At 52.7% G+C, this 20683-nt stretch overlaps 1 protein-coding gene across 5 annotated transcripts; it reads right to left on the reverse strand.

The window, feature by feature from the left end:
- Window positions 1-1531: 1531 nt before the first annotated feature.
- Window positions 1532-17841, reverse strand: LOC101933959 (suppressor of cytokine signaling 2-like). Of its 5 annotated transcripts, none has more exons than XM_065591673.1 (4): window positions 10964-11267; window positions 8203-8225; window positions 3365-3643; window positions 1532-2341 (listed from the first exon to the last, which is right to left on the reverse strand). In XM_065591673.1, exons 3-4 carry the CDS (start codon window positions 3513-3515, stop codon window positions 1860-1862), a joined length of 633 nt encoding a protein of 210 aa, XP_065447745.1. In that variant the 5' UTR covers window positions 3516-3643; window positions 8203-8225; window positions 10964-11267; the 3' UTR covers window positions 1532-1859. The 5 variants fall into 5 exon arrangements, with proteins under 5 accessions (XP_065447745.1, XP_065447743.1, XP_065447746.1 ...); XM_065591671.1 differs by having other exon boundaries at window positions 10885-11255; XM_065591674.1 differs by lacking the exons at window positions 8203-8225; window positions 10964-11267 and adding an exon at window positions 17738-17841.
- Window positions 17842-20683: the final 2842 nt, after the last annotated feature.

Genomic DNA, 20683 nt, shown 5'->3' on the forward strand with positions numbered 1-20683 from the left:
TGGACGCACACACACACGCCTCACGAGGTTGTGATTAAAACCCCACACATGCTAGGCTTGGACACACACACACACAAGCCCCACGAGGTTGTGATTAAAACCCCACGCATGCTAGGCTTGGACACACACACACACACAAGCCCCACGAGGTTGTGATTAAAACCCCATGCATGCTAGGCTTGGATGCACACATGCCTCACAAGGTTGTGAATCCATGTTAGCACCGTTTGTTTGTTTAAAAGGAAACAGGAGAATGTCAGTTGTTTTACAGGCACTTGTTCCGAGCCCCAGTTGTGGAAAGCAGCAGAGTTTGAGGTAGGGACCATCTAAGCTACTGCTCCCATTTTTTTTTTTTTAATAGAACGACCCAGCTGCAAAACCGCACGGACTCTTATCCCAAATGCAGTAATTATGCCCACACATCTGGGCCTAGAGGTTACTGACCAGGAAGTTCAGCCCTGTGCAGGGTACATGAGCACTTAGTCTTTGTGCTGGCCCTCTGCACAGGGGTGAATTTCATCCTGCCTTGGGAACATGGTAGATTCCACACACAACATGAGTAATACACCCCCACCCCCTCACACAACCCACCCCACCCCCCGCCACTCCCACATGAATAGGAATCACAGCTCAATCATGTTTCTAAGCAGGGCTACAAAACTGTCAGGGTTGTAATGCAGGACTTGTGGAGAAGGGGCTGACAGGGTCTGTGGAACTGGGGTGAGCCAGTCCTCCTACCTCCCAAGGACATTGCACCATGTGTGGGAGAAGCCACCCACCATCCTCCCTTGTGGTAGGAACAGCCAAGGCCTTATGGGAGTGGGGAAGGTTTTCTCCGGATGCACCAGTATAAATCTGGCTGTGCGCTGTGGACAGACCAAGAACTGCTTCTGGGAAGGGGAGCCTGTGTTAGCTGCAGCAGTTGGGCTTGGTTTTACTTGGGCCTCATGCAACTAGCAAAACACTGGAACAAAGAACCACATGCTGCTAGAGAAAGGAGTCTGCCTGTTTCACTCGGACATCTTCCAGAGAAGCCAGCCAAACAATCCTTTTCCTAGGTGAGCTTTTTAAACTCCCAGTGGAGCAATTGCTGGGGTGTAAAGAGCATCACAGGGTGAGCTTCAGTGTGTTTTAGCCCGAGCTGCTTCCACCGTAGAGATGCCTGGAGATCTAGTCCACCCTGGGGAAACCCAGGTCAAGATTTTCCCATAGTGACCAGTGATTCTGGGTGCACAGCTGGAGACCCCTTAAAAGGGGCCTGATTTCCAGGCAGCACCGAGCACCCACCCTATATCTGGCCCATTTATGGTGTCTCAAGTTGGGCCCTAAAAAATCATCAGTTGCTTCTCGAAAAAAAAAATCCCAGCCCCAGATGTGCATCAGGACTTGGTTATATTAAAGAAACAGCATCAAACCCTACCCAAACTAACCCACACTCTCCCCCTAACAGCAAGAACGGAAGCCCTGTCCAAGGGATATTCAGTGAAGCAAGCAGAAGTCAGTGCAAAGATGTAGCAAGGGGAGAACAAGCAATAGTACAATGAATTTTTATTAGCGGCCCTAGCTAGGGACGACAGAGCCAGACAGAGCCTGAAAAAAAAAACAAAAAAACAAACACGCTTTCTGCCCCCGGCCTGCTTCGATCTGAGCTCCGGAGATCCCTGCCTTTCGCTCAGTTCCTCACACTTGTACCTGACCCCGAGGCCACGTACTGCAGCTCTCCAGCTGAGCAACGCCAGGGACCCTTTGGAGGCCATCAGTGCTGGTGCTGGATCAGCGTGGGTTGCAGGGAGAGCACCATGTTTTGCCAGGGTAGGATGGAAAGGTGAGTAAGGTGGCGGGGAGGGGGGGGGGGACTCTCAGAGCACGTATGGGTACTTCAGCAGGTAGTCCTTGAGCCTCACAGGCAAGGGCAGGGCCGAGACCTGCCGAGTGCTCCTGTTGATAGTTAGCCTGCACAGGTGCTGCAAAGCCGGCACAGAGACATACAGGGGCTTGATCAGTTTCAGGTGGATGGCCGGATCCTTGGACACGGACGTGGTCTCCTGCTCCGACGGCCCCAGCCGTTCGGCTTGCTTCAGCGAGGCCAGGGAGTAGAACTGGACCAAGGCCATGGCGTCCTTGAAGCTCTGAAGCTTGGGCTTGGCCAGGACGGACGAGTCGAAGCCGAAGCGGCCGGCGCTGTAGCAGATCCGAATGTGGGTGGGCCCGACAGAGGTTTTGACCGACAGGGTGAGCAGGTTGTCTGGGCTGGAACTGTCGCGCATCAGGAAGGAGCCTTCCAGGGCAGGGCAGAGAACGCGTCTGGCCTCTGCTGCTGTGAGGGGACCCCAGTACCAACCTGACCAAGAGAGAAAGCACCGTCACACGCAGGTCAGCCCTACCGCTTCACCCAACAAAGCTGGCCCTGGGGGACACAGAGAGGGGAAGAGCCAAGGTGGAAGGAGCAGGATGGCTGTCCCATGCAAGAGACTTCCAGGGGAGCTGCGGGACAAGGGAATAGAAGGGGCAGAGGTAGAAGGCCAATGGGTAGGCAGCTGGTGTGCTGTGACGGATGTTTTCATGCTGACCAGTATCGCCTCATTGCTTCCCCATGTTCCCCCAGCTGTTTGCTTTCTCTACCTGTTGTCTATTGTCTGAGAGCTCTTCAGGGCTCTGAGTGCAGTGGGACCCTGACCCCTAGAGTGGGGGCCATCGCAAGATTCAAATAACAGAGGCCCATTTCCCTGTCCCCTGGTGCAGATTTCTCCAGCAGCAAAGGCAGCTCTAGGGGTCTATCCCTGCTGGTGCAAACTGACGCGTTGGGATTTAATGAGAGTAATGAGTTGCCAGATTGACATCCCCGGAGACTGATGGCCCCTGTTTAACCCAGGGTGAGGCCATGCTGCCCGGCGCGTGTTTTCTGACCCAGAGGAAAGCTTCTGAGGAGGAGAAGGGAATTCAGGTCTCCGTGACCCAGCCAGTCAGTGATCTAGCTGCTGAGGCTCCTGACAAGTTGTGTGTGTGCAGTTCTCAGAGCATGACTGAGGTTGCATCAGAAGCCCTAGAGAAGCGCTGAGCACTTGCCCTCTGGAAATCAGACACATTTAAGGGGTCTCAAGCCGGACGCCCAAAAATCACTAGCTGCTTTTGGCTTGTCTCCTGACCCTGAGATCTGGTTGGCTGGAAAGCAAATGACCAGAACCAAGGGAAGCTGTTTCTAGGGATATCTAAGACTTGGCCTGGACAGAGCCCTGGAGAATAGTCTCTAGGGAACAGCTTGGGCTGGAAAGGGGTGAGGCTAGAGGATCTAACAACTTTGCCCATGTCTAGTGTCTACAATAATAGGTTTCAGCTTCTTGGATCAACATCCATTCTCCCTTACCAGCTTGCTCCAGGTGGTTTATGGTGCAGTTGATCTGGGCTGAGTTCACGTCCTCATCCCTGGCCTCTTCCCAGCCATCCTGTTCAGAGCCATAAGGGTAAACATTCAGAGCCGGCTTCTCCCTGCAGATCACAGCACTGGGGGACTTCATGGTCCAGCGTTGTTCCGTTGGCCAGGGGGGCTCAGGGAGGACATCTCAAGGTGCGATCAAGGGGAGGTCGCTCAGGGAAGGGAGTGCTGCCGGCATCACTGGGGGCATCTCATTTGGCTTCTCAACACCTAAAAGGTAACGCAGAAAAGTAAAGAAAGGAGAAACCAGTGCTAGGAGGTCCAACCTGTACAAAGCCATTCACCCAGGAGCTTAGCTTCACCAGAGATTATCACTACTGACACTGCCAACTGCCGCAGGGCGTTCCTTACAAGACTGCTACACTGAAGGCACCAAATCCAACAACAGTGATGAAGAGCAAAAGACAACAGGAAGGGACAAGAGCAGACACAGTGGCTGCTGCAGCTTCATAAGAGAATGGGGTAGAGCTGGTCAAAATGATCCAACTTTCAACCAAGGGCTTTTGGGGTCAAAATTTCAATATTCTACCCAAACAAAATTTGGATTAAATCTGTAAATTTGACCAGTTCTAGATCGCGGGGCGGGATTTTGATGTTTCTATGAAATTTCAGGACTTAGGGGGAGAAAAAAGTAAACAAAAAAAAAAAATAACCAACCCAAAAAACCATGAATGTTTATTTCCGTCCAATTCTATACGTGTGAGGAACTACAGAAGCTGCTTCTGAGTTATATTGGGAAGAGTTCGTAACATGGAACCATCTCTGCAGGGGAAGTGGTAGAAACGTCTGGGAGTGGACAGAGCCCTGGAAACCATATCCTAGGCTGATGGAACCTGACAGGTTCTTATGTCTGTCTCCTAACATTTCAGATAGACAAGACCAGCTTAAGAATGGGATGGACAGGATGAAATCCACCAAGCCTTCCGTCACCATGTTATTTGCCCTGTTTAAATCAAAGGTGATGAAGGGATAGACCAGATCCTGCCACCCTCACTGAGGTATCGGGTACCAAACCAGATTTCCCTGAGGGCCAGGAGGTGCGGCGACCCATGCCATTAATATGAATCAATAGCCGACTCTAACTTTTGGTGCTCAAGGCTGCAGTGGGTTAAGCAACGGCCATGCTGGTTCACACCCTTGCTTTGTTAAGCATGTTTTGAGATCCCTTGAGCCCAGGAGGAGCGAAGCCCTGATGAGGGGACCCTAGAATGAGAGGGAAGCCCCAGGTTCTATCCCATCTAGTCGTCAGGGGAGCAAGGTATCATGATACCTCCCCACCCCTTTTCCGGACAGATTAAGTGAGTTGCCCAAGGTCATGCAGCAAGTGACTGTTGAAGTCGAGATTAGTACTCAAGAGTCCTGCCGCTCAGTCCCTGCTCTAACCACTAGGCCACAATATCTCAAATACCAGCCAAGGCCACTTGGGCAAACACCAGACGCTGAGAGATGGCACCATGATGCCTAGCACCAAGCCGAACGGAGAGGAGCTTGGTTTAAAGAGACAGCTAATTCCGGAGTTTATCTGCTCTGCACATGCGAAATGCTCCATCAGCCCCGCCGGTACGCGAACTGATGAGTCTTAGTGTTTCAAACCTGACGACCTTTCGGGGCCCTGAATTTAAGCCCTAGAAGTGCCCCTGCAACAGCCCTCTCCTGGTGGAGGTGACAGCACCCAAAGCTTGGTAGGAGTGGGACTGAGCCCACCCCACTCAGCTCACGGGCTCTCAAGGGGAGATGTTTTCAGAAGGCCCAAAGGGCAGTTCAGAGCATGCCAGCTGGTGGGGCGCACTCATCGGCCAGGACAGGGAAGAAAGCTCCCACCAGTGGCAGAATTTCAATCCCTGCCTTCAGGGAGGAGTTTATTTCTCCAAACTAAAACAATCCCATATAAGTTATTAGACAGACAAACCAGGTCCTGCTGCCTGGCCCCTTTCCAGATGATCTGCAGGCTCTCACCTGATCCCCAGCCCCTGACCCATCACCAGGGAGGCAGATAATTAGTCACAAGGGGCTAAGCTCATCTCCCTTAACAGACAATCCCCTTCCCCTCATGACAGACCCCAACGGGAATTTGGTGCCTAACTCCCAGCTGTGCCTATGAAAATCCCCCCCAGAGCAAACTGGGAAGCAAGACAAGAAGGAAGGATACGGTGCAAGGGGACACGGGTGCAGGGAAAGGACCTGCATACAAGAGAAAGCGAACAAAACAAACGATGATGGTGGATTTGTGCAGTCCGCCACCAGAGCCACCTGCAGCAGGTACCTGCCTGCAACCCCCCTGGACTCTCTCCCCACCTCGAGCTGCTGCAGCGACTCCACCACGCATAGGTCACACAGTGCAGCCGGTCCCCCGAGGGCTGGAGCATAAAACAAACACAGTGTTTGGCTAATTAAATCCACCTCCCCCTGCACCTTGGCTCCAGCCTCCATCCAACTGCTGCATTCAACTCATCTGACAGCAGCTCTCACCTTGGATAACCCTCTAACGAGAGCAGGTCTCTGGGACGCTGGCTGCCACCCTGGCCAAGGTGCTTAAAGTAGGGTGACCGGATAGCAAGGGTGAAAAATCAGGAAAGGGAGTTGGGAGTCATAGACATCTATAGAAGCAAATGCCCCAAATATCGGGACAGTCTCTATAAAATCGGGACAGCTGGTCACCCTATGATTAAAGCCTTCGCTTCCCCTCTGCCTGCCAGAGCTTCCCACAGGCCAACTGAACTAATTCCCATCTAAGCCAGGGACAGGTAGGGGTCAAGCGAGCTCGTTTGTCCAGGCAAGAGCATTTCAGGGGCAGACGGCTGCCAGGAGAGGGCTGCTCTGGAATCCTAATGAGGGTGGATTTATATTGATCTATATGGAGAGGGATTTGCTGTCTGAGGAATGAACTGACGCTTGGTAAAAGAGACAAACGTGCCAGAGATCTGACACTGGGGGAGAAATCAGGGGGGTGCAGAGCGGAGGCTCAACTCAGGCAGAGTCCCCGACTTCCCCATGCCAAGATCAAAGGCCAATTCCGACCCCCTTCACCATGGTGGGTTTGTGAGATTGGACTGAAGTTTTCAAACCTAGGGTGTTGAAAATTAGCTCCCTAAATTCACCTAGCCCCACTCGGCCTGATTTGCTGAGCACCCCAAAATTCCATTGAAGTCAACAGGAGCTGCAGGGGCTCGGCACCTCTGCCACCCAGTACACTTCCCCTCTCCCACACCGCTTTGCCTATTCAGACATCAAGCTCTCTGGAGCAGGAACTGTCTCTTACTATGTTTGTACAGCACCCTGCACAGCGGGGCCCTTAGGTGCTATTAGAATCCAAATAGCAATTGTTTCTATTTAGGAGCCTAATGATGAGTTAAAGAGCTTTGCTTTCTGTACCCAGGACTGAAAACTTCAACCTCTATTCTGATCAGGATTATTTCCACCATCTGAATGTGAGGGTCTCTTCAGAGAGCTAACACCTACATGGATCGCATGAGTAAAAATGTAGCACAGCTCTAACGTTTCTCCCACACACATGCACTATCTTCAAGGAGCTGTACTAACATCCATTCTTTAATCTACACAACGTCCCTGAAGTATTTCAGATGGGGAAACTGAGGCAAAGGGAGGGTCACTGATTTGCCCAAGGTCTCTCAGAGATCGTCAGTAAGCTGGAAGGAAGAGAAGATTCAAGGACACCGTGGCCATGAGGTTTCTACCACCCCCCACCCCCAGGCAGAACATTAGATAACAAGGTTAGAAGGCTTTTATCTAGCAGCATGTTCCCTGTCTGGTGGGCATTTTAGAGCACCTTAGTTCCAGGCTCTGGGTAAAGGGTGGAACAGTGATGCCTGTAATTGACAAAGAGGAATTGTCCGAGCTTTGTACAAAATACTCTGCTAAAATAACCCCCCACTGCACTTTGACCCTGCTGGTAAAACATTTCACCCTCCATGGCTTGCCATTTACCTCACTCCTTATTGTCTGTAAAACCCACCTTAGCTGGAAAAATAATCGGAACACTGAGTGCTGGATCCAGAACCCTCTCCCCACTGACTGCTGCATCCAGAACCCTCTCCCCAATGAGTGCTGGATCCATTGGCTTGAGCATCTCTCTCTAATGGGCCCTATCCAAACACCATCCAAATTTGGGACAGCCCAGATCTAAACTCCATGCCTTGAGTTCATCGCTGGTTTCTAGCCCCAGTATGATATCTGACCTTCAAACTGACATGGGTCCTGCCGCACTCTAGTTCTGATCCCTACCCGCATCTTTGGTCTCTCTTATGCAGGGTCCATTTTTGGCTTAAGCTACTCCTTAAAACACCAGCCTTTCAGTTCCTGACTGTAGTTTAATGGTTTATGCTGCCACAAGAGCACTTTAAAAATAAAATGAGACAATGCTAAATAGAATTGGCAGAGTGTACACCACTGCCTTCTAACTATTCAGTTGCAAGTCATAGACTCTATAGTGTTAACAGCCAGTGGAGATTCTCCTGCAGCTCATGTAGCAGGGTTCTGTGTCTCTGAGCACAAGGATCTGAGGTCTGTCCTTGCTGTTCCCATGAACTTGGGTCACAGTGGGCATAGCAACAGGTGTGAAGTCCGTGGGGGCCCAGAGTCTCAGTTACATTCTTTTCAAATACATAAGGCAATCAGGATGCAAGGCAACAAACACCCTATTATTCTGCAGCCTTTACTGGCTGGAGTGGAAAATAACTTCTGCTTGGAGGAGGGCAGCCCATCCCACATGCTGGAGCTTGAGGAATGGAATGTAAATACTGAAAACTCACCTTCTCTGGATCATCTCCAAAGGCTGTAAAAAAAAAAAAAGTCATCTTGGGGAAAAAGAAAGAAATAATAGAAGGAAGGAAGGAGGATGCCTTGGAAAGTCAGATTCCTCCCTCTCCAGCTGGAAAGTAATCTCCCCAGGACAATAAAACAATAACAGAGCTTGCTGCTTCCTGACACTGACATCCCTGCATCCTAAAGGAGCGCTGAAAAACTGCCAGGACATATATTGCAACATACTTGACAATCATCATCAAACATTAACAGAGAGCTACCAAGCCATGTCCCCAGCCAAATCCCTCCCCTCTCCCTGCATTTTCAAGTGGATACGATCTCTTTCGTTAGCCCAGCTCAAGGAAATGAACTCCCTGCAGGTGGAAGACGCCTCCAGCTGCAATGTCTTCTAGGCTTTTTTATTTATTTATTTGAAATCACATCCACCCATTTCCATCACCCGCACGGCAGAGAAGTCGCTGCATTTGGGCGTTCGGTCTACACTGGAAATAACATGGGATAGCCCTCATGAGGTCACACACAGCTTAGCACTCAGCACAGGCCAAAGGAGTGTCCTGCTTGACAGAGTCAGCGGGCCCCGGTGAACCAGGACAACACGTCCTCCTTCACACATTTACAATCATGTTACTCAACATGTGTCCTGACACCACCTCGTTTCCCAGTGGAGAAGAGGCTGCGGGGCCCAGTTCATAAGGGGGTGAAAGCATGATTGACTTCAGCAGAGTTTCATGGGCTGGCACCAAGTCTGAATATATCCCTGTGACTCCACGCCCTGCCTCACAGGACAGCCTAGCCATGTGGGCACAGAATGGGCAACGGCCCACGACCAGAAACAAGAGGTTTTAGAAAGGAGACTCCTCTAGGTTGCTCTTTTGATTAAACCATTGGGAGCAGGCTTGCTACATTTCCTCCAAATATTTGTCTCCCTCCTTTATTATGATCTGTTTTAAGGAGCTTCTGGTCATTTCTGCCTGCGAACCATCTCCCTATCCTATGGTTTAAAGCTCTCCCCCCAGCTCTAAGCCTGCTGCCCCTTCTGTTCACAGGTTCCCTGTTACCATCTGTCCATGGTTCCCCAAACCTAAGCCTTTCTGATAGGCAGTTTTATGAAGACACGTGTGACTATTCCCACTAGCATAAAGGTGATGGACGCTCATGGCACAGGGCATAAGCTGATTGCTTGGGGGAGGTCAAGAACTCCACTTACGAATATACCGCCTGGGACAACTGGTTACGCGCATCATTTGCCTTAGTGTGAAGCATCAAATATGGGCTTCCCCGTCCTGATGCACCAATGGTCTGTGCAGCATGAAAGTCAGCCAAGGAGCATGGGAGAGGGTGAGAGCAAGATGCCTGTCAATCAAACCATGAGGCTGCGGCCCCGCCTTGGCAGCTAGGCTGGGGAAGTCTGCAGTCAGACGTGTCCCACTTTCCTCTCTAGCAGTAGGCAGCACTAGAGACCCAGCCCAGGGTTATTAAAAACAGCTCAGGCTGCACTGCACCTCGGTGGGTTTCTTCTGTCACTCTGGAGAAAAGAACTTGCAAGGGGAGGGGAGAACCTGCAGGCAACCGACCCACACTGGAATCATGACCCAGACCCCATCTTCTGGGCTCTTCCTAGGGGAAGAGAACTTACACCGACCAGCCAGCAAGCCAGGACTCAGCAGAAAGCCAAGGAACCAACACCTCCCTCCCCCATTCCACCTCTCCCAGGGCCGCCTCTCTGTTGTCCAACAGGCTAATGCTTTAAGCCAGGTTTGGGCTCGTGCCACCTCAAATGCCCAGAGACAAAGAGAGGGGCATGCACCCCTCTGCACCTCGGCAGAAACAGCTTGGTATTGAGGAGGATTGACTTACAAAGGCTCCCTAGTCCCTTTAGTTTGCCGAGCACCCACAGACGGGGGTGCTGGAAGTTGGAACCATTTGTAGGGGGGGCGGGGGAGGGGACTGAGAGCCATTGAACCAAACTGTAAACCCTGCATATGATGGAAACCACTTAAAGCCAGGAGATGCAGCTGCAGCCCTAGTTCCAGCCCCTCTGGCCACAGAACCCACTGCCCACCCTCCCCAGGGCTGTGCTTAACTGGAATCATTGCTGCAGACTTGGCTATGCGCCGCTGTCAGGCAGGGTCAGCAGCCTCGGAAAGAATCTCTCTCTCTGCTGGTGACACCCCCCCCCCCTCTGATCTCGCCAACCCCCCTCCCCCTCCTCCCCACACACGGTGCTGTTGTTTTAGGGGAAGAGGCAGCTAACTGGCTGGCGGGAGGGGGGGCGAAGGGGAAGGAGAGTTTGGTAATAAGTGATCAATAATTCACCCCCCCTTCTCTGGGAAAGAAAGGACCGGGCAGCATTAAAGACCCTGGAGCTGGGGGGACTCTGCTCACCGAACAAAAGAAGAAGCGTTGCAAAAAAGGGGGTGGGGGGGACGGATCGCGGCATGCCCAGCTGCTGCTCTTTGTTTGCTGATCACAGACACAACGCCCCCCCCCTCCACAACACACCCCCACCCCCCACCCCAACAGCCTTTGTGCAAAAATCATCCCAAGGGAGGCACGAGCCACCTTGCGGTGGGGGGGGACCTCCCTGCAAGACACCCCCCTCCCCGTGTCCTTTATCCAAACCACCACCCGTCACAGTCCCCCTCCCCAGGTGCAGCCCGGGCACACACCTGAGCATCGCCTCCCCGCCCGTGGCGCTGGCAGGGCACGGACTCGGGCTGGGCGCTCGCCTGCAGGAGCGGTCGGTACCTGTCTCAAGGTCGCCGGGCCGGGGATGAGTGAGCGCAGGAGGCGCTCTCCGGCCGGGAGCTCAGCTCGCCCAGGTGTGACAGTCCCAGCCGAGCAGCCCGGGGAGCTTCGCTGCAGGGCGGGGGAGGGGGGGGGCTCACCGGCTGCTGGGGGAGACAAAGGGGGGGTCCCTCCCCTGCTTGCTCAGCTGGGGGAAGGAATCTGCAGGCAACGCCCCCTCCCCCCGTGCTAAATGCACCAGGGGCCGCTGGCTGGCGCCCCCCTGCCCCAAACACCGTGCAGGTATACAAGCAAGTGGCACCGCACGGGGGGGCTCGCTGCAGCCTCCTCCCTGGGGGTGGGACTCCAGGCCCCGCCAGCTCCGGACAGTGCCTGGCAGCGGAGGGGGCTCCTCCCCGGGGAGCTGGGGGAGGAGTTTCGTGCAGCCACACCCCTGCGCGCTGTAGGGGGGCGGGGGCGCCCGGGAGGGGAGGGGGATCCAGGCAGTGTCTTAGGGGAGCGGGGGGGACCACACACACCACAAGACACGTGTATGGTCCCTGGGGGAGCGACCAGGATCAGCCGATAGGCAGCCAGATCGCTGCGGCTCCCTGCCCGGAGCAATGAACGGGGCTGGAGCCACCCCCCGCCTTCCCCAAGGCACCCCAGGGCCCCACCCGCTGGGCAGAGACGGGAGGGCGGGCACTGCCCGGGAGCTAACGGCGTTCTGCCCCTTTAGAGGCTGGTCCGCTAGTGGATAACAGCCTCCTGCTGCTGCCAACTGATGGAGTTCCTGCCTCAGGTCAATGCTAAAGGCCAAGGGGTTCAAACCCCACAGAGGCCTGGGGAGAGGGGAGGTTACACGAACAGGATTTTGGGACAAGTGGCAGATCCTGCTCAGAGATCAGAAATTAATAATGCCACCCCCTAGACCGGAGTGGACAAACTTTTTGGCCCACATCAGGGTTACGAAACTGTTTGGAGGGCCAGGTAGGGAAGGCTGTTCCTCCCCAAACAGCCTGGCCCCCGCCCCCCCACTTCCCACCCCTCAGGACCCCGACACATCCAACCCCCCACTCCTTGTCCCCTGACCTCCCCCGCCTGGGACCCCCACCCCTAACCGCCCCCTGGGACTCCACCCCCATGCAACCCCCCCTTCTCCCTGTCCCCTGACTACCCTGACCCCTATCCACACCCCTGCCCCTGCCAGCCCCCCCCCCCGGGACTCCCATGCCTATCCAACCCCCCTTGCTCCCTGTCCCCCCCAACCCCTATCCATACCCCCGCCCCCTGACAGGCCCCCCGCTACGACTCCCATGCCTATCCAACCCCCCCACTCCCCATCTCCTGACCGCCCCCCCAAACCTCCACCCCATCCAACCACCCCTTGTCCCCTTACTGCCCCCCAGTATCCCCTGACCCTTATCCAACCCACTCGCTTCCCACCCCCTTACCATGCCACTCAGAGCAGCAGGAGCTCGCAGCCCCGCCGCCTGGCCGAAGCTAGCCATGCCGCCGCGCTGTCCAGCAGGAGTGGTGGGCCAGAGTGCTGGCAACACAGTGAGCTCAGACTGCGGGCAGGGCCGGTGCAAGGGTCCCACCCGAGCCCTGCGGCAGCTCCCTGCCTCCCCGCCCTGAGGCACCCCCACACACACCCACGGCAGCTCCCGCCCCCAGCTCACCTCTGCTCCACCTCCTCCCCAAGCACGCCGCCCCTGCTCTAATTCTCCTCCCCTCCCAGGCTTGCAGCGCCAAACAGCTGATTGGCGCTGCAAGCCTGGGAGGCGGGAGAAGTGGAGCAGAAACCGTGCCGCAGCCGAGCCTAGGAATGCTATAAAAAATGGGGGTACCGCTTTTTGGCACCCCCAAATCTTGGCACCCTAGACAACCACCTAGTTTGCCTAAATGGTAGCACTGGCCCTGGCTGCGGGAGAGGGGGGACAGCAGGGAAGTGGCTGGGGGCTAGCCTCCCTGCCCGGGAGCTCAAGGGCCAGGCAGGACAGTCCCACAGGCTGGATGTGGCCCGCGGCCATAGTTTGCCCACCTCTGCCCTGGGCCCATTGTCCTGGCAAAATCCTGTCCTGGGCAGATGCTTGATCACTAGGGTGACCAGATATCCTGATATTAGGGGACTTTATCTTATACAGGCAACTATACTCCTTCCCCCTCCCCCTGAAAATAAACAGGTCCCAATTTTTCACACTTGCTATCTGGTCACCCTATTGATAACATGGGACATTTAGCTTTAGAAATGTTTTGATCCCTTGCCCCACCAGTGAAACTGATTGATTTCAGCGCATGTCCTGCCCCAGTCAGCGGGCTGCACACCCAGGTCTTGGGGAAGCTCCCATCCCTCCCATCATGGGCGCTCTCTCGCTTTACTTTGTCATCTGACGGCAGGGCCTATTGAAGTTGAGGGCAGTGGCATGAATAGAAACAGACCAGATTTGTCCCTGAGGCAAGGTCAGGGCATGGCACACACAGCCCCCTTCCAGAGGGAGAAAGAAGCTGGGATGCCCTATAAGAGAGGTGCTGGATCATATATAACCCCACTCTCACCCCTACTCTGAGCCCTGCAGCTCCAGCTCCACTGGGAATATCATGCATGAATAGTTTCCATTAACTTTATCCCTTTAATGGGGCTGCATGGCATGGGCCTCCCAGCCACACGCTGTATTGCAGAAAGAGCCCCACCTTTCCTATACTTATCGTGTAATAAAAGACAGAAGACACATCCAGCTTTCTTACACCTCTAGTTCAGCCCTGAATTTGATATCACTTCTGTCTCCCCTTCCACGACCAGGCCCAGTTGTGAGCATGTTCCCAGCTAACATCACACTGATGAGCCTGGTAGAAATAGGTCAGTGCAGCCTCCCCAGGGATCCAGCTGCCTGGGTATCTTTGCAGGACATTTTGTGGGAAAACCTCCCATGGGCTTTACCTCGTCGTCCCCTCCCCCACCCCGACTCCCCAGCCAATGGGCTACAGCAGAGATGATCTCACTCCTTCCCCGCCCACCCCACGCTCGCATACCTAGCTATTCCCAGCATTTGGTTTGCTGCTAGACCTGTCCAGCAAACCCTAAGGCAGCCACACTTGTGCCTGGGATCTGGGCAAACCCAAAGTTCCTGCAACTGCAGGCCTGGGCCCAGACTCGTAAGGTTGAACTTCACCCCAGAATAAGAACCTGGATGGATGGATGGATGGATAGAGAACTCAGCATAAGCTAGAGTGTCCTGGTGCTGGTTAGAGCCAAAAGCCAGCCAGAACCTCCTGCTGCAGCTATCTGTGTATCCCTGGAGCAAGGCCTATTTTTAAGGGCATCTGAAAGCCGTCTTTAGTTCATTCTCTAAAGCAGAGACTCTGCACACACCTCCTCCCTCTCTCCCCATCTCATTTGTTTCATCCCAGTGAATGAAGAGTTAACAGGGCACAAAATCCAGCAAAAAAAAAAAGGGGGGGGGCGGAGAGGAAATCAGCTTCGAGCCCGGGGAAAGTGAATCATGTAACACTGTGAGCAGGAGCAGCGCCAGGGTTTTTGGCGCCCTAGGCGGGGGTCCTTCCACGCCCCTGGTCGTCGTTGGCAATTCTGCGGCGAGGGGGTCCTTCCGCGCTCCCGGTATTCGGGGCACTTCGGCGGCGAGTCCCGGAGCAAGGGAAGGACCTGCCGCAGAATTGCCGCCGAAGACCCAGAGCGCGGAAGGACCCCCCGCCGCAGAATTGCCGCCCCCCTCCAAATCCTGGCACCCTAGGCGACCACCTAGGTCACCTAAATGGAAGCGCCAGCCCTGACTGTGAGGTTAGCCATGCCTGGAGCTGAACACAAGTTCTGCACCAATGCTAAGCCCTTTGCCTTGCTTCTTCCTACAGTCTGCCTTCCCCATCAGCCCTGCCAGAGGAGCCATGGCCTTTGCCGAGATGCTTTGGTCTTCTCTAGCCCATTGCATCGGAGGATCTCACAGCATGTTACACAGATTCATTTAACTAAACACAACACCCTGGTGAGCCCGAGTGCTAAGTCCCATTTGCCAGACTGGGGAAAACTGAGGCACAGAGGAATAAAAGCAACTTGCCTACAGTTAGTTGGCAAGTCATTGGCACAACCAGGAAGAGAACCCCAGAGTCCTGACTCTGAAGCCCAGGCTCTAACCACTAGACCACTTTCCTGCCTAAAGCTATAAAGCTGACTCCCATCCCCAGGCTCTTTCTACTGTCCCTATTCATTTTCTGTAAATCACAATTTCATAGCCCATCTCTGCCCCATCCATTGGTTACCTCAGAGGTGACCTGGATTTGAAGGCAGCTGCCTAGGAGAGGATGATGCAGTTGTCCTCAGGCAAGTTCTCCACCCACAGCACTGACTCCGCTGCTCAGAAAGATCAAAGCCACCCTGCTGAGGTACAGCACGGATTTCACACACTTGGTCGCCATTATTTGTATCACAGAGCACTCAGGGTCTCCACTCAAGACCAGGGTCACGTTGTGCTGGAGAGACATAGGAAGACTCGGTCCCTGTTCTGAGGTACTTAAAACTGAAGACAGGCGGGGTTATGGGCACTCAGCATCTCCAAAAAAAGATCCAACCCTCCATCTCTACCATTGTGCACCCAGAAATGGTGACCCAAAATTACCGGCCCCTCTAGAGAATTTTGGGTGTAACTTGTGTGTGTCCCACATTCCTATCCACTCTTAGGGGAAAAAAAGAGAGGGGTTGATGGAACTGTGCGGCTTGGCTAATGTGCATTAGAGGTTGAAAGGTTTTGTAGCAAATGCATCCTGTTTAAGTCCCTTGTTTTGCAATTTGCTCCTCACTAACAACCTAACGTGTTCAAATCAGAAGAACAGTCACAAGAAGGGCCGAGGTGGGTGTGTTGCAATTTTCCACTTGCAGACTATTTGGCATAGGGAGGACCCTGCCCCTATGGGCTATAAGGCAAAGGAGCCAGATGCACACATCCCCCTGAAAGTCACTGGAAGTTTGGCAGTTCACGCCATTAGCAGCTTGGAAAATCCCAGGCTAAATCCACCCCAGCCTGTCTAAGGCATTAGCTGAATGCTATAGAGATTGAATATTTGCACGATGTAACCTTTCATCATGCACTTCGCTGGTCTCTGCTTCCTGCATGAGAAATGCTGGGGAGAACAGAATAGGGAGGTGGTGGGTAGTTCCCCCTCCCCTTCCATAGCGCAGTTAAAAATAAACCAAGAATTTCTAGGAAATTTCCTTGGAGAGAGCGAAACATGCAGAGTGGGCGCCCTCTGGAGGTGAAGAGGGGTCTTGCTGCTGCCTAAAAGAAACTGGGTCATTCTGGCTTATTATCCCCCCATGAAAGAGGCCTTTGAGCTTTTCTGGGAATCTGTTATTATATAGGAGCAGCCTTCAGGGTAGCTTGGAACCGTGGTTGAAATAAGTTTCAGGCTGGGTGTTGTCTGACCTAGGAAAATTAGGATCTGTATTTCACCACTGGTACAAGCAATGCCATAGAAAGGGCTTTGCTGTTTTTACTACCTCACTGCAGAACCCTCTGCCTTAGGCTCTAGCATGTTCTCAACAAAGTAATAGAAATAACTCCCCTTTGCCTGGCATGAAAGTAGAAAGATCCCAAGTCACTTTGCAAGCCCCACATGCAGCATGGTGGCCAGCTCTGGGGTGGAGGGCAGCACCGAGCCCTGTACAATAGGTTGATGCTGAGGGCTAAAATCACTTACTCTTAAAGTGCTCACAGAAGCCTTAATATCAGCACAAGCCCTTATAATTTAATGGCTCATTCCCACAGGTGTCAACTCCCTGCAACTCAGTTTATCGCTCAGAGAATGATGAAAGGCTGAGATAGCCCTACTGGGATTTGAACTTGTGGTAACAGGGGCCTAGGCATTGCCAACCCAGTGTTGCTGTATACTTGCGACGAATACATCTTGCAATTCTGCGTAGGAAGGTTTGCTCTTCCGCTGCCCCAGCACTTGGGAACAAAAACAGATCTCTGACCACCAGAACAGTCATTCTCATCTACCGGTGAAGGGCCATTTAGCACTCTGCAGCCAATCACACTGAACCAAACCCCACAGGTAGCTAACAACTGAGATCTGCAGGCACTCAGCCCCTCTTGGGAGTTGGCCTTTCCCATACAAGAATCACTTACCTTCATCAGCGCCCTCATTCATCAAACCCACGGCTGCAGCTTGTGGGAGTGAATAGCTGCCACGGTGTCGGAGAGGGTAGTCAATTCCCAGGAAACAAACAGGGTTTGCACATGCCCTGAAACATGCTAGACCCTGACCTTAATGACCCACAAAGGGAAGTGTTACAGGGTCAGTCTCCTAGGGCACCCCCTAGGGGCATGACACAGCTCTAGCCTCGCCTAGACTTTGGTTTTCAATATCTAGGAAGTCAGCAGCACAAGTGAGATGGTGGGAGACTCAGCCCTTCCTCCAACTTAGTCTCTGGGTATACCCCCTTTTGGGGGCTACTAGTGCAAATGGATCCAAGAACATGGCAGAGCACCTCAGGCAGACTGGAGCTCCCCCAGGTGAGTCTCTAGCAATAGCCCCAAAGTAATGGTTCAGCACTAGGCCCTCCTTTTCCCTTCAAGGGAGCCCAGACCAGCAGTAGTTGCTGGAGCAGGTCCTGACTTCCACAAAGCCCTCGCCCGGAGCTGAAATCTGCTCCCCTCCCAGGTCCCCAGGTCTGCCAGCATCTGAGCTGGGCTTCTCCCTTTCACACCCTCCCTCCTCACCGGACTTAGGTGATGGTGGGGGCAAGGCTGTTTCAGCCCAGAGCAGTTCATTAGCCCTCACCTGGTTGACATGGGGTTTGAACACCCCATCACAGTGTGCAACTTCCACAATGCAGGAGGATGGGCCTCCCCCAAGAAAGCCCTGCCTCTGGCCACTCACTCCCAGCCAGCTGCACAAAGGGAGGGGGAGAAGAATAAAAAAAAAAGAATCAGGTAAGTTCCCAGATGGCAGGTCTATCAATGGCTATTAGCTAAGGTGGTCAAGGACACAACCCCATACTTGGGTGTCCCTAAACCTCCGACTGCCAGAAGCTGGGACCGGACAACTGGGGATGGATCACTTGAAATTGCTCCATTCTGTTCATTCCCTTTGACACATCTGGCATTGGCCAGATACTGGGTGACATGGACTATTGGTCTGACCCAGTGTGGATGTTCGTATGTTATGAGAGGCTGTCTCAGGGTTTGTCTACAGGGGGACACGCTGGAAAGTTAAGACAAATCAGCTAAAGCTGTGAAGTTCTTGTGTGTAAGTTAACAGAACTCTTGATCAGGAGTAAAAGTGGCCTTAGTTACCAGCTAGTGGGCTTAGCTACAGCAAACTGTGGCCACTTTACCTCTGAATGAGAGCACTTTAACTTCACTCCTTTACCTGATTTGTCTGAACTTTCCTGAGTGTCACCTGTAGCAGAGCCCTCAGATAACCAACTTCTAGGCCATTCAGGTGCTGAAATATTACAGGGAAGTAGGGTCATACAAGAGCCTAGATACTCAGGAATTTTGAGACTACAGGTGGTGGTAGTGATGAGGTGGAGGAAGATACGGATGGTCACCCCAGGGTCTACCACCAGCCGTTGTGCGTGGTGCCAGTCAGCACTCAATACTTTGCACTATCTGATACTGTATCTGTGTTTGCAGGATTGTTTGTACACTTAGTGGGTGCGTTAAATAAAGGGACATGATAAATTGACATCATTTCTCATGGGCATCTAGAGACTCTTATTCTAATGATACTGATAACATTCCTGGTGCTGTGGCCCACAGCAGCCTAAGACATTAATTAGTATGAAGTCAGTCACTAATTCATCAATAAGGACACAAGATCCCAGTTCACATAGGAGGCATAGCGCGTCCCCTCCAAAAACAAAAAAACAAAAACAAACAGAGCCCCTTCTACAGTAGTTGTACTACTTGGGGCACATTTCCCAAAAGTCTAAAACCCCCTTGACAGAAGTGGAGAGTGCAACAAGCCTACAGATGATACTCAAATTCCTGCCAAGGAAAGGGTTTGAACTTACATTGCAGAGATCAGCTCAATAGCCACAGCCTGCCTCTTGAGCCAACAAGCTGCTGTGAGAATGGACCACCTGCGACCCCTTGTTTCAACAGAGCTCAAGGTTCACTGCACATGCATGTTTCATTCCGTTTGACGCTAGCTACTTTCCTAACCTAACTTTAAATAATTTATCCTGTATAATTTCTCCCTCTCCAAGCGACAACCAGTGCCATGCGCTGGCTGAGACAAATCCCAAACAACTCAAGAGCTTGGGGAGGATCCGAACCATCGTTTGAGCCCCAGGTGTGGGCAAAGAATATTAGAAGAATTTTAGATTTTGTAAGATGTAGGGGGGCTAGATCTAGAGACGACCTGGCTTGAATGATCCAAATTTTGGACCATTATCTAGCACCTCATTGAGGCACAGGAAATGTCAAGACCACCTGAGTTAACAGGCAGATTTGAGAGTGCTTAGAGTCCATCTTTAAACAAAGCGTTGATCAAGCTTCATTATATATTACACACACACACACACACACACACTCTATAAGTGCTACACACAAGCGTGAATAATCCTGAGCTTACTGATAGTTGATATTTGGAAAGCATGGTGACAGATACTGCAACCCCATGCAATATCTTTGGGGGCCATATGGCCATCTACGAATGGTTTCCGTATCACGGTGGGCCCAGGACTGCATGTAGCACCAGGGGCAGAGATAGCACAGCTCGGCCAGGAACTAAGACCAGTGGAAGGTGATTAAGGGGACTCAGTCAGCTTGTAAACCCCTCCAGAGAGGCACCACCCCCTGAGGGGGCTTCCATATACTGGTTCAAACTGGCTTTTCCAGAGATAGATAGACAAAAGAAAGAGCTTTGGATAGAAAAAGGCTGGGTTTAAACTGGTTCAGGGCCTTGCTTCTGATCCAGCAAACAGACCGGGCCTTCTGTTCATGGGTGACCCCCCCAATCCTTGTGGAAGGGTTGCAAAGACTTTAGCCTACCAGGACATTAAGACTAAGGGGTGACTCCTGGTATGTTGAGTGTGTGTTTAAATCTATTGTTTTGATGTTTTCTCTGTAATTATTTTACCTTAAGAATAAATGTGCTTGCTTAGAAGGAACCAGGTGGTAACTATACTGTGCATAGTCCCTGGAGAGAAAGCAACCACCTGTGCTGGGCTTTAGGCAGCCTGGTTTGCTAGGGATATCACAGCACAAGGCAGGGAGCTTGGCAGCTTTAAAGCCCTCAGGCTGAAGGGAGTAGGATAAGGGTCCCTGCCCAGAGACATATAATGGCTTAAGACCTGAGGGCAGATACAGGTGCACTTACCCTGAAACTGTGACAAGTGCTTGCAGAGATCCTCTGCTAAAAGCCAATATGTAAGTGCAATGTTAAATTACAGCCTGGTTACTGATGTGCCATCATGCTGTTAGTGGCTGGGCTATTAGGCAAGCAGGCACAGCGGGGTTTTTCTTCTATCAGCTCCCCGGGTATAGCTACACTCCGAGACAGGGAACCTGACATTAAATGTAATGCCTGAACTCTAGGAAAGCAGGGCCACCCCAGAGGCGGCTGCCATACTCCTCCCTTCTTCCCATGCCTAGCATTAGAGGGATACAGTTACACATGGGGCATGCAGTCACATTGACACTCGTGCTCTTGTCTCGAAGCCAATTCTCCTTCAAGCCTTGCCTTTCATGTTTGCTCTCTTTCCTTTCAGGATCTAAA

This window comes from Chrysemys picta, chromosome 4 (assembly GCF_011386835.1).
Source record: "Chrysemys picta bellii isolate R12L10 chromosome 4, ASM1138683v2, whole genome shotgun sequence".
Taxonomy (NCBI): Eukaryota; Metazoa; Chordata; order Testudines; family Emydidae; genus Chrysemys; species Chrysemys picta.